Raw genomic sequence first — 20,263 nt, forward strand, 5'->3', positions numbered from 1 at the left:
ACAAATTTGAGCATTTATTAATCATTAATAAGCTATGAGAGAATGATTTACTAATAATGCAATACAATGATAATTAAGGCAGCTGTTATCTGTTAGTTAAGTCTTTCTGAGAGTTTTTCTAAAGTGAAGACTAATTATGTTTTATTAAACATTTGTTAAGTTTGGTCAAATTCCACAGAAACAATAATGCATTATTAGAAAATCATTCTCTCATGGCTTAATAATCATTAATAAATGCTCAAATTTGTACTTAAATATACATTTACAAATGCACACACAAATGGTTAGTTCATGAGTAATTAAGTAAGAAATACTTATGAGTAACTATTTACAGCACAGGCGAATAAAGTGCAAGTTAAGTGCTAATTCAGGTAGTAATTAAGTAGTTACTAAGAGTGAATCATTATTAATTAAGTCTCTGTTCATGCTTTATTAAGGCTAAATAAGGTGTAGTTATTATAAAGTGTTACCAAAATAATAAATAAATAAATCTTTATTTCTGAAGCACTTTTAAAAACAAGGGTGATGTACAAGCGGCAAAGAACAAGACAAAAACATATAAAAATAGCAAACAGAAAGCAGAAAAACAAAGAATGACGCAAACAATCTAATAAATTATAATAAATTAAAATAAAAAGAAATAGAATAAAAATAAATAAGGAATAAAATCAAGCTAAAACAGGCATGTCCAAACTACAGGCCGTGGGCCAAATGCGGCCCTCAGACAAATTTTTCTTGGCCCTCGGGTTTCCAGGTGAATTGCCCCAAATGACCTTGCATCAATTAAAAATTAACTTTTTACTGCAAGTTTTTTTGAAAATCTACTTTGATAAAGCTCATATTTAATATTTACTGTGTGGTTTTAAGAATTTGAGCATAAATAAAGTCTGACGGCTCATTCTAACGTGTTAAACCTGCGTATATTTCAGTTATTCACTGTATTCAGCATCAGTCTACAGCCTCGATCGACCCTCTGCTTCGTCTGTGTTTAGACATGTGGCCCTTGATGGAAAAAAGTTTGGACACCCCTGAGCTAAAGGAAGGCCACTTGATAAAAATGAGTCTTAAGAAGTGATGGTGCGAGTCTTATCTCCTCAGGCAGGTTGTTCCAAAGCCGAGGCAAAGCCCCGACTGAAAAGGCTCGAACTTCGTCTGGAGTCTGGACTTGAGGTCTACGCGGACCTGAACTTTCAGTCCCACTCCCACAAAGAATTGTAATTTTCAGTCCTGCTCCCGCCCGCATCTGCGATATTTTGTCCCACAAATCCTGCAAGATGTGGACGTTCACTTTCTAAAGCTCCATCAAACACGGAGAAAAATGTGAGCAAGATTAGACCACATATGCAAATTTAGGTTGCGTAAACTATTTTTATTAAGACCAAATAAAATATGTAGCACAAATGATGCATGATAGACATGAATCATTTGAATATTTTACTTAAAGGTTGTATAGAGGGATGCGTAAACCACGTAATCCCCCGCGCTCCGATGAGTCAGTTATACTAGGGAGTTTGACTGACAACCTAACAGCCAATAGAAAATGAGGGAGCCTCGTTTTCTATTGGCTGATGTTTATCTGGCCTCAACACGTCCACAGTTGATAGATTTTCGTTCTTTTTTTTTTTTGGTCATCATAATTACAAAGCTGCTGCGTCTCTGTAATGGTATTTTAATCTTTCACTGACAATTTGAAACAAAAAAAAATCCTCCATACAACCTTTAACACTCATATTTAGTTTGTGGGACTGCAGTTTATCATCCCACCCGCCCGCTCTGCATTGTGCAATCCTGCTCCGGCCCAAACCCGCACTGAGCTTTCAAAATATGTCCTGCGCCGCACTGTTTTGCGTCGGGTCCGGCGGGAGTGCAGGGCTCTAGCCAGCCACAGGGAGCTGAGGATCTGCGGCTACGGGAGGAAGGCTCGTACGAGGTTAAAAGTTCTGAAATGTGACTTGACCTAAACGAGCTTTAAAAGTGATGAGTAAAATCTTAAAATCGCTTCTAAAATCCACAGGAGCCAGTGAAGGGAAGAAAAACTGGTCATGCGCTGACATTTGTTAAACCCTCGAGGAGCCGAGCTGCAGCTTCTGAACCAGTCGGAGGCGGGAGGTGGATTTGGAGTTGAGCCCGAAGAGGAGGAAGATGAAATAGTCTAGACCAGGGGTGTCAAACTCATTTTGGTCCGGGGGCCGTATCCAACCGACTTTGATCCCAAAGGGGCCGAATCTGAAAACTCATGGTATATAAACTCTAAAAATAACAATAAGTTCAAATATTTGTTCAGAGAAACACAAATCTATTACAGAAATCTTTTTTAATTGATGAACTCTTTTTTTTTTTTTTTACAAAATATTATAATATTATGAACAACCTGAAACTTTAAGAAAAATGCAATTTCAACACAAAGTTTTAACATGAACTTGTTTGCAAATAGGAATAAGTAAATTTTTCTTGGAAAATCCTGCACTCGGCTCCACTTTTCTCATGTTGGACATTTTTCTGATGAGGGTGTCACGGTCAACAGTCAAAACGATCGTCCTTTAAGAGCGTTTGGAAAGAGACAAGTCTTCATTTGTGCTGCTCTGGTGGGAGGGGCCACGTACAGAGACGCTGCTAATGCTAAGCACCGCAGAAAATTACCAATATTTAAATAAAAAATATAATTAAAATATTTTAGTAGAAATAAGACGAGGGCCAGATTAATGGTCTTGGAGGGCCGCATCCGGCCCCCGGGCCTTATGTTTGACACCTGTGGTCTAGACGGAGAAGATGATTACCTGGACGACTTCACTGGACGAAGATCAGGACAGGGTGAGGATAGTTTTGATTTTGCTGATTGTGCAGAGATGGAGAAAACAGCATTCGAGTATTTGAGACCATGAGATTTCACACGCCCATTTCATCCATCAGGTGTCTTCAGTTGGAGTTTTTGGCACCGATTACAAATATTAAGCATGTTCTGTTGATTTGGATAGACTTACTGATGTCCAATGATGTTAAAAGTCGCCTCAATTATTTGTTAAAATATTTGTTGCAGGAGGATGGGAGTCTGGGGAAGGGGGGTCGGCTGTTTTTACCTGCTCTAAGGGGAGGCTCACGTTCACCCAATCTGAAAACCCCGGGTCTACAACAAACGTCACAAACTCAGGCTCACAGATGAACAAACAGATAAACTTTGGACCTTTGGAGATAAACTGTGGGGAATTTTCTCAGTCACATTAATCAGAAAAGATTCAAAAGGTGCAGCACAGAATCCCAGAAACAATTAGACCAGAATTTCACTTTACTCCAGTGACAGGAAGCCTCTCCCAGCAGCAGGTTCTGAGAAGGTGTGCACCTGCCAGAGCTTCGCCTGTCGACAGAGGACAGGTTTTTCTCATTCTCAGTATTGATCGTTTACAGTTACGTCACTGCAAATTATCAATCAATCAATGTCGTGTGTGTGTGTGTGTGTGTACGGGTGTGTGTGTGACGGAAAGTGATTCAAATCAATGTGAACTGACCTCCTCCTAGGATCAAGACCGAGACTAGTCCGAGGCCACAGGGTCCCAAGACCGAGACAAGACCGAGAGTTTTAAAGGCCGAGACTGAGACAAGACCGAGACTTTTAAAGTAGAGGTCTGCGCAGGACAGAATTTTGAGTCCCGCTCCCGCAAAGAATTGTAATTTTCAGTCCCGCTCCCGCCCGCATCTGCAATATTTTGTCACACTCTCGCCCGCAAGTCCCACAGGATGGGAACCTTTGCTTTCTTAAACTCTATCAAACACGGAGAAGTGAAAGAAATTGGGCCGCGTCTGGGAGGAGGCGCGGTGGGCGATCCGGCGGCATGGTCAAGTCCTGGCTAAATCCTGTTTTAGTCCTGGTTTTAGAGCTGTTTTTAGACCTGGTTTAGTTCTGGTTTTGTTGCGCAGGCAGCACGACTTACGGAAGGAGGGACTGTTCGCACGGCGTACGGGATGGGGGAATTGTTCGCGCGGCGTACGGGATGGGGGAATTGTTCGCGCGGCGTACGGGATGGGGGGACTGTCTGCGCGGCGTACAGAAGGAAGGACTGTTCGCGCGGCGTAAGGGACGGGTGGGTCAGTCTGCGCGGCGTACGGGAGAGGTGACGGTCTGCTGCTTAAAGGTTGTATAGAGGATTTTTTTAAGGGAAGAGAAATACAGCGACAGTCCTTGTGCGCGTTCAGAATTACTGTTGAAGTTTCCTGTCTAGAAGTAATTCAGCGACCGACGCGTCAGTTTTTAGACCCTTCGTCTGCTTCGGTCGCGCCATCGCTGGACGAGATCTCCAAGAATCACCTCAGTTTGGCTTTGCTCCTTTTCCTCTTCTCTTCTTCTTTCGGCGACCTCAAAAACGGACTTTCTTTCGCGGCGAACCGGTCGTGGATTCTCGTCCGCCGTCGCGACAAACTTTGTGCGAAATGCGAGGAAGCGACAGTTCGAAAAAGCCTCTAAGAACCTCTGCGTAAACCACGTAATCCCCGCGCTCCGACGAGTCAGTTACACTAGGGAGTTTGATTGACAACCTAACAGCCAATAGAAAATGAGGGAGCCTCGTTTTCTATTGGCTGATGTTTATCTGGCCTCAACACGTCCACAGTTGATAGATTTTCGTTCTTTTTTTTTTTGGTCATCATAATTACAAAGCTGCTGCGTCTCTATTTTAATCTTTCACTGACAGTTTGAAACAAAAAAAAAATCCTCCATACAACCTTTAAAATGTTTTTATTAATGCCAAATAAAATCTCCAGCACAAATGATGCATGATATTCTTACATTCATCATCAAATCAAGACCATTTTTGTCATTTTCAACATTTATTTTATTTATATTTTACAGTTACTTTGGCAGTGTCAGTGTCTATTAACTCGAAAACTAATGCTTCATGACATCACAAGGTGGAACTGAGCATTTGGAGCTTTGGATGTAAACAGACAAATAATAAAGAGTTACTCAAACACAACTCCAGCTCTGTTTTTGGAAAAAGAAACAACATTATAACAAGATTTAAAACTGAAAAGAGTCATATTTTGTGTGTTCAGACCAAAAATACAAAATAAAACACGTGGGATTTGCTTGTTTAAACTGAGATTGTTGTGATTGTTCCACAGTAAAGTCAGCGCGGCTTTAAGTGTCGCCGGAGGCAACGGGGGAAAGTGAAGAACGTAAAAACGTCATCGCAAAAAAAAAAAAAAAAAAAAAAAAACACGACCTCTGACCTACTTCTCAAAACGACAACAAAAGATCCGCGGCGACGAGCGCAGAGTGAACGAGAGTCAAGACCGAGACGAGACGAGACCGAGACAAGACCGAAGAGACCGAGACAAGACCAAGACTTTTAAAAGACCGAGACAAGACCGAGACTGAGACTTTTAAAGACCGAGACAAAGACCGAGACTTTTAAAGACAGAGACAAGACGACCGAGACTTTTAAAGACCGAGACAAGACCGAGACTTTTAAAGACCGAGACAAGACCGAGACTTTTAAAGACCGAGAGACAAGACCGAGACTTTTAAAGACCGAGACAAGACCGAGAGTTTTAAAGGTCGAGACCGAGACAAGACCGAGAAGAGACCGAGATGAGACCGAGACAAGACCGAGACTTTCAAAAGTCGAGACCGAGACAAGACCGAGACTTTTAAAGACCGAGACAAGACCGAGACTTTTAAAGACCGAGACCGAGACAAGACCAAGACTTTTAAAGACCGAGACAAGACCGAGAGTTTTAAAGACCGAGACCGAGACAAGACCGAGACTTTTAAAGTCGAGACAAGACTGAGAGTTTTAAAGACCGAGACCGAGACAAGACCAAGACTTTTAAAGGTCGAGACAAGACTGAGAGTTTTAAAGACCGAGACCGAGACAAGACCGAGACTTTTAAAGACCGAGACAAGACCGAGACTTTCAAAGATCGAGACCAAGACAAGACCGAGACTTTTTAAAGACCGAGACAAGACCAAGAGTTTTAAAGGCCGAGACTGAGACAAGACCGAGACTTTTAAAGACCGAGACAAGACCGAGACTTTTAAAGACCGAGACCGAGACAAGACCAAGACTTTTAAAGGCCGAGACCGAGACAAGACCGAGAGTTTTAAAGACCGAGACCGAGACTTTTAAAGACCGAGACAAGAACAAGAGTTTTAAAGGTCGAGACCGAGACAAGACCGAGCGTTTTTTAAAGACCGAGACAAGACCGAGACTTTTAAAGACCGAGACAAGACCGAGACTTTCAAAGGTCGAGACCGAGACAAGACCGAGAAGAGACCGAGATGAGACTGAGACAAGACCGAGACGAGACCGAGACAAGACCAAGACTTTCAGAAGTCGAAACTGAGACAAGACTGAGACAAGACCGAGACAAGACTGAGACTTTCAAAGGTTGAGACCGAGACAAGACCAAGACTTTTAAAGACCGAGACCGAGACAAGACCGAGACTTTTAAAGACCGAGACAAGACCGAGACTTTTAAGACCGAGACAAGACCGAGACTTTTAAAGGTCGAGAGACCGAGACAAGACCGAGACAAGACCGAGACTTTTAAAGACTGAGACTTTTAAAGGCCGAGACCGAGACAAGACCGAGACTTTTAAAGACCGAGACTTTCAAAGGTTGAGACCGAGACAAGACAAAGACTTTTAAAGGCCGAGACTGAGACAAGACTGAGAGTTTTAAAGACCGAGACAAGAGAGACAAGACCGACCGAGAGACTTTTAAAGACCGAGACCGAGACAAGACCGAGAAGAGACCGAGATGAGACTGAGACAAGACCGAGACGAGACCGAGACAAGACCGAGAGTTTTAAAGGTCGAGACCGAGACAAGACCGAGAAGAGACCGAGACAAGACCGAGACTTTCAAAAGTCGAGACCGAGACAAGACTGAGACAAGACTGAGGCAAGACTGAGACTTTCAAAGGTTGAGACTGAGACAAGACAAAGACTTTTAAAGACCGAGACAAGACCGAGACTTTTAAAGACCGAGACCGAGACGAGACCGAGACCGAGACTTTTAAAGACCGAGACAAGACCGAGAGTTTTAAAGGTCAAGACCGACTCAAGACCGAGACTTTTAAAGGCTAAGACCAAGACAAGAAAGTCAGCGCGGCTTTAAGTGTCGCCGGAGGCTACAGGGGAAAGTGAAGAACGTAAAAACGTCATCGCAAAAAAAAAAAAAATAAACATGACCTCTGACCTACTTCTCAAAACGACAACAAAAGATCCGCGGCGACGAGCGCAGAGTGAACGAGAGTCAACACCGCCTAAAGCCATTAAAAACGATTAATTATAAAGTAAACGATGAGATTGCGAAGGTCGGAAAAGGTTCCTGTCCTGTCAGCGGTGAACCTGTCAGGCGGCATTCACCTGGGCAGGTGCGCAGGAGGGAGGGAGGAAGGGGCGGGGCTTAAACTGACACAGCAATAAAAGGAGCTCCAAGTGTCAATGGGTTTATTCTGAAGTCTGTGTGCAGAAGGTTTACAGATCAAGACCCAGAACAGAATCAGAACCAAAGACTAAAGCCAGACCGAGAGACCAGAACCAGACCAAGAGTCCAGAACCAGACCGAGAGTCCAGAACCAGACCGAGAGTCCAGAACCACAGAACAGGTAGGTGCAAGAGATTAGGAAACTGTTACTGAATGAACAAAAACAATGAGGTTAGATCATTTATGTTTTAGTGGTTTAGTCCTGGTTTGGACCTGGTTTTGTAACTGGTTTAGTCCTGGTTTAGTCCTGGTTTGGACCTGGCTCTTTTAACTGGTTTGGAATTTGTTTAATTCTGGTTTGATCCTGGTTTATAGTTCCACTTTAGTCCTGGTTTAGTCCCTGGTTTGGACCTGGTTTGGTCATGGTTTAGTCCCTGGTTGAGTCCAGGTTTAGTCCTGGTTTAATCAATGGTTTGGACCTGGTTTGGAACTAGTTTAATCCTGGTTTAGTTCTGGTTTAGTCCCTATTTTGGACATGGTTTGGACATGGTTTATAGTCCTGCTTTAGTCCTGATTTGGACCTGGTTTATTCCTGGTTTGGACCTTGTTTAATTCTGGTTTATTCCTGGTTTACAGTCCTGCTTGAATCCTCGTGTAATCCTGGTTTGGAACTGTTTTAGTCCATGGTTTAGTTCTGATTTAATCCCTATTTTGGACCTGGTTTAATCCTGGTTTGTAGTCCTGCTTTAGTCCTGGTTTGGACCTGTTTTAGCCGCTGGTTTAGTTCCGATTTAGTCCCTATTTTGGACATGGTTTGGACCTGGTTTAATCCTGGTTTATAGTCCTGCTTTAGTCCTGATTTAGTCCTGATTTAATCCTGATTTAATCCTGGTTCAGACCTGGTTTGGACCCGGTTTAGTCCTGGTTTATAGTCCTGCTTTAGCCTTGGTTTGGACCTGCTTCAGCCCTAGTTTAATCCTGGTTTAGTCCCAGATTTGATTCTCATTTAGTCTTGATTTGGACCTGGTTTAGTCCTGGTTTGGACCTGGTTTAATTCTGGTTTAGTCCTGGTTTACAGTCCTTCTCAAACTCTCACTGTGCTAGACTGCAGGTCAGATCTGTGGAGAGGCGCGTCTATTCGCTGTATTTTTGAGCAACAGAAAAGCACGTACTGAATAAACGCTGATGGATGTGCTTAAAGTCATGTCATGGAACATTTCAGGCGACGCGATAACATCTCCACGGAGACAAGAAGATAGTAAACCGTCCACGAGAAAAGTTGCGCAATGCAGCTTTAAATCTAAACAAGTATTTTTGGTAATTTTCACGTTTTTCCCGGTTTTATAATTTAAGATTTTCGATTTCCATGGGTTTAAGTTTTAAAAGTGTGGATTGTTTTGTTCTTTTGTTGTGGTTCAGACCCGGTCCAGACCCGGTCCAGACCCGGTCCAGACCTGGTCCAGACCCGGTCCAGACCCGGTCCAGACCCGGTTTGGTGGGTTTCTATTTTTTTGCGGTGTTTTGTTGTTTTTCTCGGCGTCAGGATTTGCCCCACTGACCTAAACCTAAACCTGTGTCACCGCCTCGTCAACTTAAGTAAACTCACATCCTCCATCTGATCTGGAGGAAAGGTCAACATGTTCAGACCTGGTTCAGACCTGGTTTAGACCTGGTTCAGACCTGGTTTAGACCTGGTTTAGACCTGGTTTAGACCTGGTTTAGACTAAGACTTGGATTAGTCCTGGTTTAGTTCTGGAATAGATCTTGTTATTTCTGATTTAGTTCTGGTTTAGTTGTGACTTAGATCTGGTTTAGTCCTGGTTTAGTCTTGTTTTAGTCCTGGTTTAGACCTGGTTTAGTCTTGTTTTAGTCCTGGTTTAGACCTGGTTTAGTCTTGTTTTAGTCCTGGTTTAGACCTGGTTTAGTCCTGGTTTAGATCTAGTTTAGTTCTGATTTAGTTCTGGTTTAGTCCTGGTTTAGACCAAGTTTATTCTTGGTTCTAGTCCTGGTTTAGACCTGGTTTAGTCCTGGTTTAGTCCTAGGTTAGTCCTGGTTTAGTCCTGGTTTAGTCTTGTTTTAGTCCTGGTTTAGATCTAGTTTAGTTCTGATTTAGTTCTGGTTTAGTCCTGGTTTATTCTTGGTTCTAGTCCTGGTTTAGACCTGGTTTAGTCCTGGTCTAGAACTGGTGTAGTCTTAGTTTAGTCCTGGGTTTAGACCTGGTTTAGTCCTAGGTTAGTCCCGGTTTAGACCTGGTTTAGTCCTGGTTTAGATCTAGTTTAGTTCTGGTTTAGTCCTGGTTTAGACCAAGTTTATTCTTGGTTCTAGTCCTGGTTTAGACCTGGTTTAGTCCTGGTCTAGAACTGGTGTAGTCTTAGTTTAGTCCTGGGTTTAGACCTGGTTTAGTCCTGGTTTAGTCCTAGGTTAGTCCTGGTTTAGTCCTGGTTTAGTCTTGTTTTAGTCCTGGTTTAGATCTAGTTTAGTTCTGATTTAGTTCTGGTTTAGACCAAGTTTATTCTTGGTTCTAGTCCTGGTTTAGAACTGGTGTAGTCTTAGTTTAGTCCTGGGTTTAGACCTGGTTTAGTCCTGGTTTAGCCCTAGTTTAGACCTGGTTTAGTCATGGTTTAGACCTGATATAGTTCTTTATTAGCTCTAGTTTAGTCCTGGGTTTAGACCTGGTTTAGTCCTAGTTTAGACCTGATATAGTTCTTTATTAGCTCTAGTTTAGTCCTGGGTTTAGACCTGGTTTAGACCTATTTGTCGCCATGGAAACATTATCGCTTCCTCTAGAATGTCCCACAGTACAGACTAATCCTATTTATAGAACTAGGCCACGTTACAGCTCAGATCTGCGGAGAGGCGCGTCTATTCACAGAAGGAAATATTGTATTTTTAAGCAACAGGAACAAGTACTGAATAAACGCTGATGGATGTGTTTAAAGTCACATCATGGAACATTTCAGGCAAGCAGACAGCGGACGCTCCACCAAGAAAAGTTATGCAGTGCAGCTTTAAATCTAAACAGCTATTTTGATCATTTTCACATTTCATTCCTGGTTTTATAACTTAAGATTTTCGATTTACACTTTGAAAATAAAAGTGCTGGGTGATTTAAAGTTTTAAGTTTTAAATTTTTAAGTGAAAGTGTCGTGTTTGTTTTGTTCTTTTCTTGTCGTTCAGACCTGGTCCAGACCTGGTTCAGACCTGGTTCAGACCTGGTTCAGACCTGGTCCAGACCTGGTTCAGACCTGGTCCAGACCTGGTTCAGACCCGGTTTGGTGGGTTTCTATTTTTCTGCCGTATTTAGTTTTTTGTGTCACCGTCTCGTTAACTTAAGTAAACTCACATCCTCCATCTGATCTGGAGGAAAGGTCAACCTGCTCAGACCTGGTTTAGACCTGGATTAGACCTGGTTTAGACCTGGATTAGTCCTGGTTTAGACCTGGTTTAGACTTAGACTTGGATTAGTCTGGAATAGAACTTGTTTAGTGCTGATTTAATTCTGGTTTATTTGTGGCTTAGATCTGGTTTAGTCTTGTTTTAGTCCTGGTTTAGACCTAGTTTAGTTCTGATTTAGTTCAGGTTTAGTCTTGGTTCTAGTCCTGGCTTGGACCTGGATTATTTCTGGTTTAGACCTGGTATAGTTCTGGAATAGACCTTGTTTAGACCTGGTTTAGTAGTGGTTTAGTCCTGGTTTAGAACTGGTTCAGTTCTGGTTTAGTCTTGTTTTAGACCTGGTTTAGTCCTAGTTTAGTTCTGGTATAGTCCTGGTTTAGACCTGGTATAGTTCTGGAATAGACCTTGTTTAGACCTTGTTTAGACCTGGTTTAGTCCTGGTTTAGAACTGGTTTGGACCTGGTTTAGTTTTAGTTTAGTCCTGGTTTAGTCCATATTTAGTCCTAGTTTAGTCCTAGTTTAGTCCTAGTTTAGTCCTGGTTTAGTCTTGGTTTAGTCCTGGTTTAGTCCTAGTTTAGTCCTGGTTTAGTCCTAGTTTAGTCTTGGTTTAGACCTGGTATAGTTCTGGAACAGACCTTGTTTAGACCTAGTTAAGTCCTGGTTTAGAACTGGTTTAGTCCTGGTTTAGTCCTAGTTTAGTCCTGGTTTAGTCCTAGTTAAGTCCTGGTTTAGACCTGGTTTAGTCCTGGTTTAGACTTGGTTTAGTCCTGGTTTAGACTTGGTTTAGACTTAGTTCACTTCTATACAGTTTTAGTCAAATTTTTAGAACTTGTGTTTATTTTTATTTTTTTTTATTTACTGATTTGATTAAACCCCAGAGGAGGATGAGTCACCAACAATTGTACTTCAGTAAAAATAATGTTACTTCAGAATAATATTACTCAAGTAGAAGTACAAAGTAGTAGTAGTAGTAGTAGTAGTAGTAGTAGTATTAGTACTGTTTTATAAGTAACGTGAATCATGAGAAACACGTGTCATTAAACCGTAAACCGTCGGTGCGGGAAAATATTCCACTTACTCATGAATGCTGCTCCGCTTCATTCTCAAATACTTTCATCATGTCCCTTTGTCCGGAATATTCCACAGTGCGGCATTACACGTGTCCATCTGTCACTCATGCAGATAAAATAGGTTTTATAGGTTTAGAACTGGATTTGACCTGGTTTTGTCCTGATTAGACCTGGTTAAGTTCTGGTTTAGTTTCGGAATAGACCTGGTTTAGTCTTGGTTAGACCTGGTTTAGTTCTGAAATAGACCTGGTTTAGTCTTGGTTCTAGTCCTGGTTTAGTCCTGGATTAGACCTGGTTGTAGTTCTGGTTTAGTCCTGGTTTAGTCCTAGTTCTAGTCCTAGTTTAGTCCTGGTTTAGAACTGGTTCTAGTCCTGGTTTAGAACTGGTTCAGTCCTGATTTAGACCAGGTTTAGTCCCGGTTTAGTCCTGGTTTAGTCCTGGTTCAGTCCTGATTTAGACCAGGTTTAGTCCCGGTTTAGTCCTGGTTTAGTTCTGGTTTAGAACTGGTTCAGTCCTGATTTAGACCTTGTTTAGTCCTGGTTTAGTTCTAATTTAATCTTGGTTTAGTCCTAGTTCTAGTCCTAGTTTAGAACTGGTTCAGTCCTGATTTAGATCAGGTTTAGTCCCGGTTTAGTCCTGGTTTAGTTCTGATTTAGTCCTGGTTCAGAACTGGTTCAGTCCTGTTTTAGACCTGGTTTAGTCCTGGTTTAGTTCTGATTTAATCCTGGTTTAGTCCTAGTTCTAGTCCTAGTTTAGTCCTGGTTTAGACCTGGTTCAGTCCTGTTTTAGACCTGGTTTAGTCCTAGTTTATTCTAGTTCAGTTGTATAAAGTTTTAGTCCAGTTTGTAGATTTTGTGTCTGTGTTGTTTTTTGTTTTTTTCTTTCTTTACTTAAAGTTCTGATTTATAATTTGATGTAAATTTGACGTAATTCGTAAATTCATAATCCGTTTTGTTGGTTTTTAACGTGAATCATGAGAAACTCGTGTCATTAAACCGTAAACCGTCCAGAGACACGTCGGTGCGGGAAAATATTCCACTTACACATGAATGCTGCTCCGCTTCATTCTCAGAAACTTCCAGAACTGAGATAAGATCCGAGTTACATGAACAAGAACATGTAAAAAAAATGTACACAAACTTGAGGAAAATAAAAGTACACAGACCAGAGGGAAATAATTAAAAGTAAAAATATTTTCCACAGATTCTGATACAGAAACAACTTGATCAATGTGTATTTTTAGCTGTTTTTATTTGTATATTTTTCAGCTCAAACTATAATAAAAAAAATACTATAAAACTTTTTAGTAATCAGTAGACCTGGTTTAGTCCTGGTTTAATTTAGTCTTCGTTTAGTCCTGGTTTAGACCTGGTTTAGTCCTCGTTTAATTTAGTCTTGGTTTAGTCCTGGTTTAGACCTGGTTTAGTTTAGACCTGGTTTAGTCCTGGTTTAGACCTGGTATAGTCTTGGTTTAGACCTGGTTTAGTCCTGGTTTAGACCTGGTTTAGACCTAATTTAGTTTAGACCTGGTTTAGTCCTGGTTTAGACCTGGTATAGTTTAGTTTAGACCTGGTTTAGTCCTGGTTTAGACCTTTTTAGACCTGGTTTAGTCCTGGTTTAGACCTAGTTTAGTTTAGACCTGGTTTAGTCCTGGTTTAGACCTGGTTTAGACCTGGTTTAGTCCTGGTTTAGACCTAGTTTAGTTTAGACCTGTTTAGACCTGGTTTAGTTTGTTTAGACCTGGTTTTAGTCCTGGTTTCGACCTGGTATAGTCCTGGTTTAGACCTAGTTTAGTTTAGAACTAGTTTAGACCTGGTTTAGTCCTGGTTTAGACCTAGTTTAGTTTAGACCTGGTATAGTCTTGGTTTAGTCCTGGTTTAGACCTGGTTTAGTTTTTTAGACCTGGTTTAGATTTAGTTCCTGGTTTAGTCCTGGTTTAGACCTGGTATAGTCCTGGTTTAGACCTGGTTTAGACCTGTTTAGTCCTGGTTTAGACCTGGTTTAGTCTTGGTTTAGACCTAGTTTAGTTTAGTCCTGTTTTAGTTTAGTCCTGGTTTAGTCCTGTTTAGTTTTTATGATAGTAAAACCACATCTCCAGGTTTGTTTGTGACGAGGAAACAACATTATTAAAGCTCACAAGAGTCAGTTTTGAGTCATATAAGACCTTTAAAACCACTGGGAAAAAAACAAAAAACATAAAATAGATAAAAAAAATTGCTATTATAATATTGGCTTTGTAAATATGTCCTGAAACTCTTGAACTCACTCACCTCTTGCATTAACCGGGTCAGAACTCTCAGTTAATGATCTGTCACTAATTAGTCCAAACCGGTTGAACTGGTTAAGATTGTGTTAATATAAAATCTGTAAACATGAAAATTCTCACTACTGTAATGCCAGGTTGTTCTATATTGTTGCGTTTTGTTTTAATGCTATTTGTTTTATTTAGTTAAATGTTATAATCTATTGTCTTTAATAAAAATCAAAATAAACATCCTCTGACCTGTGACCTGTGACCTTTGACCTGTGTGCGTTTGTGTTGTGCAGGATCATGTCTCTGGACGGCGGGTTCCTCACAGACGACGAGTTCCTCTGCTCCATCTGCCTGGACCTGTTCACGAACCCGGCCTCCACGCCGTGCGGACACAGCTTCTGTCTGAGCTGCATCAGCAAGTACTGGGAGGGAGCCAAGGTCAGGAAAAAAGACTGAAAAAAAACAAAAACACACAAATATTAATAAAAAAATAAAATAAAAAAAGGAGCCAAGGTCAGGAAAAAAACTGAAAAAAAACAAAAACACACAAATATAAATAAAATAAATTAAAAAGGAGCCAAGGTCAGGAAAAAGACTGCAAAAAAACTCCATACAAATATAAATAAAATAAATAAAAAAGGAGCCAAGGTCAGGAAAAAGACTGCAAAACAAAAACAAAAACACACAAATATAAATAAAATAAATAAAAAATGAGCCAAGGTCAGGGAAGAGACAGCAAAAAAATAACAAAACACATAAATACAAATAATATAAATATAAAGGAGCCAAGGTCAGGAAAAAGACTGAAAAAAACAACAACACACAAATATAAATAAAATAAATTAAAAAGGAGCCAAGGTCAGGAAAAAGACTGAAAAAGAAATACAAATAAAATAAATATAAAGGAGCAAAGGTCAGGAAAAAGACTGCAAAAACACACACACAAATATAAATAAAATTTTAAAAAAAATTAGCCAAGATCAAGAAAGAGACTGTAAAAAAAAAACAAACACACAAATATAAATTAAATAAATAAAAAAGGAGCCAAGGTCAGGAACGAGACTGCAAAAAAAAAAAACAAAAAAAAACAAAAAAACCACAAATATAAATAAATAATATGAATAAAAAGGGGTCAAGGTCAGGAAAAAGACTGTAAAAATACAGAAAAACAAACAAACCAACAAAAAAAACACAAATACAAATAAAATAAATAAAAATAAAAAAGAGCCAAGGTCAGACCGGAGACTGTAAAAATAAATAAATAAATAAAATAAAATAAAAAAGAGCCAAGGTCAGACCGGAGACTGTAAAAATAAATAAATAAATAAAATAAATAAAAAGAGCCAAGGTCAAACCAAAGACTGTAAAAATAATAATAATAATAATAAAAAAAAACAAATAAGTAACAAAATAAATATAAAAGAGTCGAGGTCAGACCAGAGACTGTAAAAAAATAAAAATGTATTATTATTACAAATAAAATAAATATAAATGTAAAGGAGCCAAGGTCAGGAAAGAGACTGCAAAAAATACAAATACAAATAAATATAAATAAAAAGGAGCCAAAGATGGAAAAAAATGCACAAATACAAAGAATGTAAGTAAAAAGGAGCCAAGATCAGACCAGAGATGGAAAAAAAAATACACAAATGATATAAATGAAAAGGAGCAATATATATATATATATATATATATATATATATATATATATATAATAGGGCCAAGGTCAGAATAGAGACTACCAAAAAATACAAAAAAATAATATCAGTTAAAAGGAGCCAAGATCAGATTAGACTGCAAAAATACACAAATAAATAATATAAATAAAAAAAAGGAGCCATGGTCAGAAATGAAAGTCCAAATACTGCAGAAAAAATTAGGAGAAAACTTCATTGAAGGACACTTCTGCTTTTAGAAATCATTATCATAAAAAAAAAAAACAAAATTATGTTCACATCATCAAACTGAAAAGTGTGGAAACTCATTTCCACCAGCAAATAAAAAATAAAGTCTCACAGAAAGTCATAATTACGAGTTTTAAAGTCTCTTAGCTATGAGTTTAAAACTTGTAATAATGACTGAAATGGGCTTCCGTAGAAAAGTGCACAGTTTTGATGTAAACAATAACCTTTTGTGTCAGTAACTTTTATTAAAACGTTAAATGTAACAACAACAAAATTAAATTCCTAGTAAAGGCAACCAGATTATTTTAAGTGTAGATTATTTCAGTCTCTGGCGTTATTTCAATATTTATTAGAAGTAAACATTAGCGTTAGCATTAACATTAGCATTAGCGTTAGCATTCGCGGTAGCATTAGCGGTAGCATTAGCATTAGCATTAGCCCTGACAGACAGAGTTTTATAAACACAGTGACGCTCAGTTCTCTTCATTTGTAAAGTGTCACGGTCTGATCTTTGGGATTTAGTGATTATATTGCGACTCCTCCAATACCTCATGAACTTCACATTACAGAGGAAATGTTCGGTCTGTTTCTCTGAATAAAACTTGCAAACTCCCAGTGTATTTTGACTTCACGTTTACGTCTCGTCCTGGTCGTCAGGTTTGCCAGTGCCCTTTGTGCAAGAAGACGTACTACAAGAAACCAGACCTGCAGATAAACCGGACGCTGAGAGAGATCACGGAGCACTTCAAGTCCATGAAAGAAGATCGGATCGACGGGCCGAGGGAGACGACGCAAAAACGAGGAAAATCTCACCCCCGAAACAACCTGCTCAACCACATCCAGAAGAAACTGTCCAAGCCCTTCCACCACCAACCGCGCAATGGTGAGGCTCACACACACACACACACACAGCGGTGACGAGTTTAGTTTATTTAAAGCTGCACTGTGGAACTTTTCAGCCAAAGATTTTCAAAGATTATTCTCCGATCTGTATTGGTAGGAGAACAGCGCCGTCTGCAGTCCGGCTTTTAGGAGGCGTCCTTGGTCCTTGAAAGTTGTTAAGCTGCATTCAGATCGCGGCGTCAAAAACACGCTGGACGCCTTTAGTTGGACGCTTTTGTATTTCAGATGCCCCAACACCGTAGCCTGATTCATCAGACGGGTTCACTTTGTAGAAACCGCGTGACCTCGCAGCATTAGAATTTATTCGCTCGACAGTAGGCGGGTACTTTTTTATTTAACTGATCTCTGCTGTTTGGTCGTGACGTATGCAATGCTTCAAATCCTGTAGGAAGAAGAACAATAACGTCTTTCCCCTTGATAAAATTCACCAAACATTCTCTTCGTTCTGGCTTTAAATCCTCGATCTCAGGAATCATTGGCAACACAGAATATCTGACTACTCGCTGATTGGCTGGTGCCCGAACTCGCACTTCCAGGGTTCTTGCAAACCGTCTAGTGTATTCTAATACCTGACCTAGTCACTGGAGAGAAATTAAATTGAGTAGAGGCACTAGGTGGCGCCAGGCTGGCTGCTACCGCCATGGACGAACAGGAGAAAAATACTTGTGGTGCACCCAGGGCGTCGCTGCAGTCTGTCAGTGCCTTGTTTTCCTGGTTGAGAGAGACTTTAGTGTATTTATTACATAAACTCATCAGTGGAGGCGTTTCGCTCAGTGGTTGCGGTGTGTTTATATTTATACTCCGCTAATGACACGCCGTAAATTTCTTGTTCTGGTGTGGTTCTCAGGTCTTTCTCTTTCTTCTCCTTCTTCTGGGTAATTATTTCACAACATCACTGGATAGTCGTCCTTGAACCCTCAACCTCAACTTTCCTCAACTTCTGACCCCAACGCCCTGCACGTGTGTCTTGAGCTTTCAGGCTTCATCGCCACATTCTCGCCGCTCTGACACCTGAAGACGCGCTGCAAAAACGCAAGACACCCCAGACGCGCGTCCACTTAGACTTTACATGTGAACTGGACGCGTGGACGCTGCAGTCTGAATGCAGTTTAAGTCTCCCTCGTCCTTTTTCACTGCTCTGTTAAAGGACACATTGTGTTTGTGTGAGCTATAAAGTTATAATCTCTGACACCTGCGGATCTTTCTGTTATAATTGTGACATTTTAAATCACAATATTGATCTAAAACGACTTAATAAAAGAAACAAGTGCGCTGACTTCTGTGTTAGAAAACAGTGGTTTCCAGTGGGAGCTGACGTCACCGTAAAACGTCACCCAATTTTTTTTTTCATTTGTACCAAAATCACGAAGCAACGCTGTGAAATCCGACATGTATCACTAATAAACAAAATAAAATTGGAAAGAATGAAGCACGTACGTCACAGTGGGCGTGTACAGGAGGTGGTGAAAAGGAGGGTTGATTGGAAAAATGGCGACTTGAAAATCAGATTCAAGAGTCAAACATGACTCGCTCCTTTGTGTTCACTGATGTTTGTCCTGCTCCTCAGAGAGAATGGCCATTTCCCTCCCAGAGACGGAGAACCTGCTGATCCCCCACGAGCAGCGCCGCGGCTCCTCCTCCTCCTCCTCCACCCGCTCCTCCTCCTCGCACCGCGGCTCCTCCCCCTCCTCTCGACGAGGCTCCTCCCCCCTCTCCAATGGCTCCTCCCCCCCTGAGCCCGGCTCCTCCCCCCTCCCCTGGTCCCCGGCGAGCGACTCTCCTCCCCCCCGCCCCCCTCCCCGCTTCAAACACGCCCCCAGACGCTTCACCCTGAGCGGAGCCGAAGAAGTCCACAACCTGCCCCTGTGCCCCGCCCACGGCCGCGCCATCATGGTGAGTCCACCGCAGAGAACCACAGAGTTTAGAACCAGAGACCAGAACCAGAGGAGAGAGTTTAGAACCAGAACCAGAGGAGAGTTTAGAACCTGAGACGGGTTTTGAATCAGAGGAGAGTTTAGAACCAGAGAGTTTAGAACCAGAGATGAATTTGGACCCAGAGAAAAGTTTAGAACCAGGAGAGGTTAGAACCAGAACCAGAGGAGAGTTTAGAACTTGCGACGAGAACCAGAGGAGAGTTTAGAACCAGAACCAGAGGAGAGTTTAGAACCAGAGACGAGAACCAGAGGAGAGTTTAGAACCAGAGTTTAGAACCAGAGGAGTGTTTAGAACCAGAACCAGAGGAGAGTTTAGAACCTGAGACGGGTTTTGAACCAGAGGAGAGTTTAGAACCAGAGAGTTTAGAACCAGAGATGAATTTGGACCCAGAGAAAAGTTTAGAACCAGGAGAGGTTAGAACCAGAACCAGAGGAGAGTTTAGAACTTGCGACGAGAACCAGAGGAGAGTTTAGAACCAGAACCAGAGGAGAGTTTAGAACCTGAACGAGAACCAGAGGAGAGTTTAGAACCAGAGACGAGAACCAGAGGAGAGTTTAGAACCAGAGACGAGAACCAGAGGAGAGTTTAGAACCAGAGACGAGAACCAGAGGAGAGTTTAGAACCAGAGTTTAGAACCAGAGGAGTGTTTAGAACCAGAACCAGAGGAGAGTTTAGAACCAGAGGAGTGTAGAACCAGAGAGAGTTTAGAACCAGAGGAGAGTGTAGAATCAACAGCCTCAGACTGTCTCGCATTTATAGCTCCATCTTCAAACCTAAATCAAAACAAACGAGAAAACAACAGTGATGTCCAGGTCAGACCCAGAGGAGTGAAAGCTTCATTATGGCCCTGAATGATTCTGCTTATATGACCCACACTCAGTGCAAGTTTAATAGGTCTAACAAACTAACAGAAACTGTAAACAAGTTAGTTTCAGAGTAGTTTCAGTGTAGTTAGCTCCTCCTTCAGGCAGATATAAGTCAGTGTCCACCAGCGTCTGCCCAAAACAAACTTTTGTCCATTTGACAAACTGAATTTCTCCTTTTGTTTTGGTTTGTTTGGGCGCTTTGCCTTTGGCTCTGCACAAGATGGATTCTTAATATCACAAAAATCCTTCTTGCTGTAAAAGTTAACTAAGTAAGAATTTCACGGTGTCACCACATTAAATCCGTACTTAAACATACATAAAAGTGGCTGCTAACTTGTTCTACACTAAACAAGAGTTTGTCCGTTCAAATATTTGGAATAAAAGAGAGAAGATTTTCCAGATTTTCCAGTAAATGCTAATTACTCTTCCAGTAAAAAAAAGCCTTGGGGTTGGTTTTTGCTTCAGTTTGTGCGTCTTGAGTTCACACAGGACACGGTCTGTACCTGCAGGGGGCG

At 41.0% G+C, this 20,263-nt stretch overlaps 1 protein-coding gene across 1 annotated transcript in view; it reads left to right on the forward strand.

Moving 5' to 3' along the window:
* Nucleotides 1–7,466: 7,466 nt before the first annotated feature.
* The window catches only part of LOC110172762 (E3 ubiquitin-protein ligase TRIM7-like), a 30,401-nt gene continuing 17,604 nt past the window's right edge, over nucleotides 7,467–20,263 (forward strand). The window contains exons 1-4 of the mRNA XM_055156794.1: nucleotides 7,467–7,604; nucleotides 14,434–14,578; nucleotides 16,702–16,927; nucleotides 18,515–18,840. Of these exons, the coding sequence (XP_055012769.1) occupies nucleotides 14,438–14,578; nucleotides 16,702–16,927; nucleotides 18,515–18,840 (693 nt within the window). The 5' untranslated portion in view covers nucleotides 7,467–7,604; nucleotides 14,434–14,437. The remainder of the gene's footprint in view (nucleotides 7,605–14,433; nucleotides 14,579–16,701; nucleotides 16,928–18,514; nucleotides 18,841–20,263) is intronic.

The sequence above is a fragment of the Boleophthalmus pectinirostris genome, unplaced genomic scaffold (genome assembly GCF_026225935.1).
Source record: "Boleophthalmus pectinirostris isolate CB_2022bp ecotype Guang Dong unplaced genomic scaffold, ASM2622593v1 HiC_scaffold_20, whole genome shotgun sequence".
NCBI classification, from domain to species: Eukaryota; Metazoa; Chordata; class Actinopteri; order Gobiiformes; family Gobiidae; genus Boleophthalmus; species Boleophthalmus pectinirostris.